We start from the raw sequence: 8548 nt of genomic DNA, 5'->3' as shown, positions 1-8548 counted from the left end.
CCTCCCTGTCTCTCTGTAGATGAGGACGTAGACACTGGGGATGTCTCCCCTTGTGGTGGACGTTACCCTATGGGTAATTCTCCCCATCTCTCTCTGTAGATGAGGATGTAGACACTGAGGATGTCTCCCCTCGTGGTGGACGCTGCCCTGTGGTTAATCCTCCCCTTCTCTCTCTCTCTCTCTCTGTAGACGAGGACATAGACAATGTGGATGTCTCCCATGTGCCCGAGGATGTGCTGCGCAACATCGAGGCTGACACCTATTGGTGCATGAGCCGGCTGCTGGATGGCATCCAGGTGAGGCCCGACCCAGGGCTGGAGGGGTCTTCCTGGGCAGAGCACGCTGTGCTGGGCCCCCAGGTCTACGCCGTCTAGCCTCAGGGTTGTGTAGGGAGGAGAAATCATGTGTGTGAGCCCTGTCTAGATGACCGTAGGGTCCGGGTTAGGACCCGGGACTAAGGTTCTGAGCTGAGTCTGCTGCAAGTCTGGTCTGTTGGCCGGGGAACCTCCCCTCACAGGGTGGCTGTTTGGGACCCTGTGGCCACCTGTAGGCAGTGGTCTCAGAGCTTGGTCAGCTGAAGCCAAGCCTGGAGCTAAGGGGTAAACAGGACCTGTGGAGGGTCCCACTGGCTGGACGCAGAGTCAGGATGCCAGGTCTGTGGTGGAGCTTGTCACAGGTCTCCTGGTGATAGTGATGATTATGGGAGGCTAAGTGGGGCGAGTCCTGCAGAGGAGGACTGAGGTGGTGGATGCCCGCAGTGGACCGGGCACGGTCAGATAGTAGTGGATGCCTGCAGTAGACCGGGCACAGTCAGATGGTGGACACCTGCAGTGGACTGGGCCCAGTTAGGAGGTGGACACCCACAGTAGACTGGGCCTGATCAGGAAGTAGGTACCCGCAGCGGACTGGGCCCAGTCAGATGGTGGACACCCGCAGCAGACTGGGCCTGGTTAGGAGGTGGACGCCCACAGTGGACTGGGCCTGATCAGGAGGTAGATGCCCGCAGTGGACTGGGCCCAGTCAGATGGTGGACGCCCGCAGTGGACTAGGCCCAGTTAGAAGGTGGATGCCCATAGTGAACTAGGCCCAGTTAGGAGGTGGACGCCTGCAGTGGACTAGGCCCAGTTAGAAGGTGGATGCCCACAGTGAACTAGGCCCAGTTAGGAGGTGGAGGCCCACAGTGGACTAGGCCCAATTAGGAGGTGGATGCCTGCAGTGGACTAGGCCCAGTTAGGAGGTGGATGCCCACAGTGAACTAGCCCCAGTTAGGAGGTGGATGCCCACAGTGGACTAGGCCCAATTAGGAGGTGGACGCCTGCAGTGGACTTGGCCCAGTTAGGAGGTGGATGCCTGCAGTGGACTAGGCCCAGTTAGGAGGTGGACGCCTGCAGTGGACTAGGCCCAGTTAGGAGGTGGACGCCTGCAGTGGACTAGGCCCAGGTAGGAGGTGGACGCCTGCAGTGGACTAGGCCCAGGTAGGAGATGGATGACCACAGTGGACTAGGCCCAGTTAGGAGGTGGACGCTTGCAGTGGACTGGTTCTGTCAGGAGTTGGACGCCTGCAGTGGACTCGGCCCAGCCAGGTTCATTCGATTTCACACAGCTGTGTGAGAAACGCCAGAGTTGTACGCGCACTGCGATGCCACTAGGGTCGCTGAGCTGAGCATCGCCCAGCAGACAGTGATGTCTCAGCTTCTCCAGAGTTCCCAGCAGCCTTTGCTTGTTGTGCCCACAAAGAGGAAGGTATTTGAGCCGGATTTTTAGAGTTGTTGTAAAAACGTAGATAACACACCACCGTTTGCCGTTTGACTTGTGCACAGTTTAGTGATACCTGTTCTAGTTACCATGTTCCCCCATTACAGAGTGAGAGCTTCCTAACACAGTCCTCTCTCCTCCTCCCCCACCCGGAAACACTCGCCTGTCACTCGAGGTACCATGTCTAAGTAGGGATATGCAGGGTCTCAATTCCCTAGAGCTGCTGCCGCAGAAACACCACACAGCTGGAGTGGTGGAACACTGGTTCCAACAAGTTCTCTAAATCGTAGGACAAGGACTCAGACCCTGAGGTGTAGTCTGAATGCATTCCCCAAATCAGTTCTCCTGCGGAAAGCTGGATCCTTCGGATCCCTTAGGAATTGATAGTGCGAGGACAGATGCCCTTTATGTGCTTGAAACGTGGCGATGCATGTCTGCAAGTGGATCCAGGCTGCCTCTTGGCTCCTTTGTCTCTGCTCAGGAGCTCAGTTTGGGCCCTGGCATCAGCCACCGTTTCCCCTGGCCTGTCAGTGTTTATGTATTTTTGAGTCTTTCTTTCCATGCAAGGTGTTTTTTTTACCCCTTTAGAAAAGAGATTGAATCATAACATGAAACTTTATAAATTTCAAATGTCACTTGTTTGAACATGAGTGATGGAACTCCTGTCATTTAAATAGAAGATGGTCTAGCTTCTATTTGTAAATAAAATCAGCTGTACAATGAAATCGATGCCGGCTTTTCATTTTTCTCTCGAGATTTGCTCTCTGATGAAATGCTTTATTGGCAGACCTGACAAGTGTGAGGCAGAACGCTTCTTTGGTGCCTGTGTTTACAAAGCATGGCAGCCCAGAGGTGCTCATCCATCTTCCTCTCCTTCGGCTACCATGGATTCCAGTGGCTTCTCAAGTGGGACGTCAGTGGCTGCCAGCTGGGGAGTTTGGGGGGCAGCAGCACTCCAGTCCTCTCCTGCTATGCATAAGGATTTCCTTGGCCAATCCTGGGAAACAGATTGCCACACCTGTCTTCCCAGTCTGTGTTCGTCTGGAAGCTCCGCTGACACCTGTGGGTGACCCTTGGTAGCTTGGCTTCTAGAATTATGGTAGGATGAACTGACAGTTTACAAACAGAAGCCAGACGATCTTGGGTCAGCCCTAGAAGACACGAAGAAGTCTGCCTCTGACACGGGAGGATGGCGTGTCTCTGACCTGGGAGGATGACAGGATGGCGTGTCCCTGATCCGGGAGGATGACAGGATGGCGTGTCCCTGATCCGGGAGGATGACAGGATGGTGTGTCTGTGACCTGGGAGGATGGTGTGTCTCTGACCCAGGAGGACGATAGTATGGTATGTCCCTGATCCGGGAGGATGGTGTGTCTCTGACCCGAGAGGATGACAGGATGGTGTGTCCCTGACCCAGGAGGATGACAGGATGGCATGTCCCTGATCCGGGAGGATGGTGTGTCTCTGACCTGAGAGGATGACAGGATGGCGTGTCCCTGACCCAGGAGGATGACAGGATGGCATGTCCCTGATCCGGGAGGATGGCGTGTCCTTGACCCAGGAGGATGGTGTGTCTCTGACCTGGGAGGATGACAAGATGGCGTGGCACTTACTTTGGCCATTTTGTCTCGAAAGACTGTGGCTCCAGTTCTCATCGTGTCCAGTGACGCAGGGTCAGCGACAGCGAGGGAGACCCTGTGTGAGGTGGGTGGGCACAGCAGCTCAACCGTGCACTCAGACAGCGCTGGACCAGGCCTTCTCTTGTCCTGCTACACTGCTGACTTCCCCGGGGAGGCTTCTTCAGCGTCCAGAAATACTACTGCCTCGTTAAGTTGAGAGCCATCTGAGGCTGTTAACGATTGAAAGTCAAGGGAAATGTGGACCCAGGAGGGAAACCCCTTAGGGACCTTCGAAGCTTTAGTCCCTGACTGCTGCCGCCTCCCAGCTCGATACCTGCTCCAGTGCCTAGACTCACCCATTTCATTGTCATGAGACCACCCCCTCCAGGTTTTGTTAAAGGCAGACTCTCAGCTGGGGCACCCCCAGTTGTTCTGGCATCTTACCAGATTCTGTTTTGTCTCACGAGATGTCAAAGTGCTTCTTGTGAGCCGTCAGAGTAATCAAGCCGGGGAACCTGAGCCTCGCCGTGGCTCTCCCCTGGGGGCTTGTTCCTGAGGGTCTTCCTGCTTGGTGGACAATCCTAATGCTGGTGGGGAAGATGCCATAGTATCATGACCCCCCAGTCAGATGGCACAAATGCTGATTCCAGCCCTAAAGCCGGTGGTCTGTTCTCCGCTCCAACCTTCCTTAGCTGAAATACGCTCAAGTGAGTTCACCTTGCAGCCGAAGACAGAACCACGATCCGTTCCCATTCCTCATCTTCCCACGTCCTGGGTGGGGACCCCGCCACACTCTGGCTCACCAGGTGGCCTCCGTCTGAGACTCTACATCCCACTAGCTGTCAGTAAAATATGGCTCTTCCAGAGTATTCGGTTCAGCGGGGTCACTGAATGGTGAACTTCTCCAGTTGGACCCCAGGGTGCTGAACCCCTCCGGCTTGCAGGTGCTGTCCCAGCGGGCAGAAGCTGTTGCTTAATCCGTAGCACCACCACAACCCCTTTTATGTGGTGACCGCTAGCTGCTGGACGTGCCTCGCCACACTCCTGAGAAATGAGAGTAATGAACCTTACAGGTGACTCAGGTGAACTGGGGGGATGACCAGACCCCGTAATGGCAGAGAACGTACACTTTCCTGTCTGGCAGGTTGCTCCGGGAGGATCTAGCTGGAGCCCCAGGTGCTAGCTACATGTTTCCCCACTCTGCCCTCTCAGAAGCCCTGTTTCCTATGGGTTACAGCCACTGATGTTTACTCCCTCAGCCGTTTCAAACTCAGAAATGAAAGCATATGTAGGAATCTATTTAGAAACAACAATGATAAACTCATTATGTGCTATCACCAGTAACATCTCTTTAGGATATATTGGTATTTTCCCCAGACAAAAATATTTACTATAAAGAAAAGCATTTTACCAGTCTCCTCTGAATCCTTTCCATTTCTGTCAGTCTCTTCAGTGAGCTTCTCACAAGAAGACAGCTGGATTTTCCTGCTTCTGCATTTTGTCTGAGGCAATATGTTGTTTTGGTCGAAGTGTGTGCAGAAAACCCAGGTTCACCCAGAGAAGTAGTTGGAAAAGGAAGGAGAACTGCTCTAGCCCTCTCAACTCATTGTGTGTTTGTTTCCTGACGATTACACTGCTCCCAACAAAGGACAGTTTCTTCAGTACAACACCGCTCCCAACAAAGGACAGTTTCTTCAGTACTACACTGTTCCCAACACAGGACAGTTTCTTCAGTACAACACTGTTCCCAACACAGGACAGTTTCTTCAGTACAACACTGCTCCCAACACAGGACAGTTTCTTCAGTACAACACTGTTCCCAACACAGGACAGTTTCTTCAGTACAACACTGTTCCCAACACAGGACAGTTCTTCAGTACTACACCGTTCCCAACACAGGACAGTTTCTTCAATACTACACTGCTCCCAGCAAAGGACAGTTTCTTTTCCATTTTAATACAATTTAATTGTGGATGACCGCAGGCTTATAGAGCAGCACATCTGTTTACCTTTAGCACCTGGGACTCTGCATCCTGATGATGGTGATGGCTGTCCCCTCCTTGTACCGTTAGCAGCAGTGTTTCCCTTCTGTTCCATTTAACTCTTGTATTCCTCTGTGTCTCCCACTGCCTGCTTCTTTCCTCAACAAATGGTAGTTTCTTACCAGTTAGCTGAACTGTGCAATCTGGAGCGAACATTTTTACTTGGTGACATTCGAGTCCCGGGTCTGCCTTGCATGTAGAATCCATCTTTTATCCACGTTTGGCATTGGAACAGTTTGCATTGCTCACTTAGCAATTTAGGCAGCATTTCCAAGCGTTGATACCTTTCATTTCACAGCATCAAACAAACACACCAGTGTCACCTCCCAGCTCAGAGTTGGACAACGAACAAAGGAGATCGTAGAAGATTGGTGAAGAATATTGAAAATACCACGGACTTCCAGGAGAATGAACAAATCTGTGTTGGAAGAAGTACAACCAAATGCTCCTTAGAAGCCAGGATGGCCAGACTTGGTCTCTCAGACTTTGGACATATTATCAGAAGGGAGCACTCCCTGGAGAAGGACATCATTCCTGGTAAGGTGGAGGGTCAGTGACAAAGAGGAAGGCCCCCAACGAGATGGACTGGCACAGTGGCAGAAGCAGTAGACCGAAGCATAGCAACAATTGTGAGGATGGCGCAGGTCCAGCCAATGTTTTGTTCTGTTGTGTATAGGTTTGTTATGAGTCAGAACCGACCTAACGACACCTAACAACAACAACAGCCCAGCTCATCAAAAGAAACGACCAAGCTCGGAGTGGCGAATACAGGTTTTCCAGAGATTGAATCTTGATTGGAAACCTCAGCTCTGACTATTGACAAGGTCCTGCCTCTTGTTTTCCGGGAACTGACAGGTTAGTTGTGCTTAGTTTTGAGATGTTTCCCAGACGCGGAACAAGTGAGTATCTAGTTTGTCTGACCGCGCTCTTTCAAGTCGCAGTAGTCTTTCTTGGACTCATGTTGTCTTCTGCTCACAACTTGCACGTCTGCACCAGGATGCTTTCTGGCACAAACCGTCCTGTCTTGGTGCACGCTCATGACGTGGGTTATGTGTTCTGCCCGTTTTGTCACACAGCACTGCAACGATGCCATTCAAGTCTCAAGATTACATGAATCGATGCTTTGCCTTGGACACATTTGCTGCAAAAGGTCTTTTAAAATGTTAAAAAGCAAAGATGTCAGTTTGAGGATTAAGACGCACCTGACCCAAGCCATGGTATTTTCAGTCACGTCATCTGCATGTGAAAGCTGGAGGGTGGATAAGGAAGGCAGCAGAATTGATGCCTTAGCGTGGGGGTATTGGTGAAGAATACCGCATATACAGCGGACTGTCAGAAGAGTGAACAAATCTGTCTTGGAAGAAGTACAGCTAGAAGGTTTCTTGGAAGCCAGGATGCTGAGACTTCATCTCATGTACTGGGACGTGGCATCAGGAGGGACCAGTTCTGGAGAAGGGACATAGAGTCCCCAGTGTGGTGATGGCCGCAGCGGCCACAGCAGTGCACTCAGGCACAGAAGTGGCTGTGTGGATGGCGTAGGGCCCAGCAGCAGTCCGTGCTGCTGTAGAAAGGGTTGCTGTGGGTCGGACTGACTCAAGGGCTCCTGACCACCACAGTCGTATTAGTAATTCTTCCTGCTCCATCAGGGCGTTCTTTAATGAGACTGTGTGCTTCATGACTGGGCAGCCCACCTAAGAATACGCTGAAGACTCACCGTTGCTTTTGGTACCTCCACCTGGATTTGTGCTAAGTTGCTGGCAGTTTTACTTACCCAGACTTTCTACTCTGAGTGCACATGTCAGCATGGTGAGAATGGTAAACACTGTCTTAGTTCTCTTTGAGAAGGGTTTGGAACTCACAGATTCCATAGAGGGGCCTCCCCACAGTCTGCTGACCACACACTGAAAACCCTCAATCTGGAAGGGCATGCTGAGCTCTGATGTGCGCTGTTCCCATGGGACGATCCCCCTGAAGATGAGCTCACTGCAGGCCAAGTACACCAGGCACAGGGAAGGATGTGGCTGGAGTCACCCCAGCCAGGAGGTCCGAAGTAATTGTGAAGTCAGTATCTGTGACATTGTTAGGGGAGGCAGGGTTCCAGTCACAAATAGGAGATTGTAAAAAGAATTGGCAGATTTTTAAAAAGGAACCAAGAGTAACTTCTGGCAACCAGAATGATGGTCATTGATATTTAATACTCATTGGACACAGTGGAAGAGAGATTTAGTTAAAATGGAATGTTGATTGGAGAAAATTAACTGAGTAGGCAGTACGAGAGCTATTGAAAGTATAAAAGGGAGGTTAGGGTACAAAAGACTGAAGACAAATAGATCCAGAAGGAGAAAACCTATTGACAGAAAGTCAGTATTTATAAAGACAGTAACAACAGTGGTTTCTAGTTTTGAGGTTGTAAATCTTTAGGGAGCAGAAAGCCTCCTCTTTCTTCTACACAGCAGCTGGTGGGTTTGACCCGCTGACCTTGTGATTCACAGCCCAGTGCTTATTCTACCACACTACCAGTGTTCCTTATTTATAAGGATCATGGTTGAGAATTTTCCAGCTCTGGAGTAAGATGTTGTTACTTATAATCATGTGAACATACATAACAAGTCTTGTTGTTGAGTCGGTACCGACTCATAATGACCTTATGCACAGCAGAACGAAACACTGCCCAGTCCTGGGCCAACCTCAGTATTGTTGCCACACTTGAGCTCATTGATGCTGTCACTTGGCCAATCCATCTCACTGGGGTTCTTCCTCTTTTTCTCTGACCCTCCACTTTACCAAACATGATATTCTTCTCCAGCGACTGGTCCCTCCTGACAATATGTCCGAAGTAACAGGTCTTAAACTTCCAGAGCTTCAAGCTGGATTCAGAAGACGCCATGGAACGTGAGATATCATTGCTGATGTCCTATGTATCTTGGCTGAAAGCAGAGAATATCAGAAGGATGTTTACCTACGCGTTATTGACTACACAAAGGCTCTCACCTGTGTGGATCATGACAAGCTATGGACAACATTGCAAAGTATGAGTATTCCAGAACACTTAATTGTGCTCATAAGGAATCTGTACATGGACCAAGAAGCAGTTGTTCGAACAGAACATGGGAACACTGAATGTTTTAAAAT

At 50.7% G+C, this 8548-nt stretch overlaps 1 protein-coding gene across 2 annotated transcripts in view; it reads left to right on the top strand.

Annotated features, from left to right (window-relative positions):
• TBC1D22A (TBC1 domain family, member 22A) overlaps positions 1-8548 on the top strand; it is a 288569-nt gene that overhangs the window by 161683 nt on the left and 118338 nt on the right. For both annotated transcript variants that reach the window (XM_006866828.1, XM_006866827.1), the window contains one exon: positions 195-296. In XM_006866828.1, the coding sequence (XP_006866890.1) occupies positions 195-296 (102 nt within the window). The remainder of the gene's footprint in view (positions 1-194; positions 297-8548) is intronic.

This window comes from Chrysochloris asiatica, unplaced genomic scaffold (assembly GCF_000296735.1).
Source record: "Chrysochloris asiatica unplaced genomic scaffold, ChrAsi1.0 scaffold00097, whole genome shotgun sequence".
Classification (NCBI taxonomy): domain Eukaryota; kingdom Metazoa; phylum Chordata; class Mammalia; order Afrosoricida; family Chrysochloridae; genus Chrysochloris; species Chrysochloris asiatica.
This window is presented reverse-complemented; position numbering and strand designations above follow the sequence as displayed.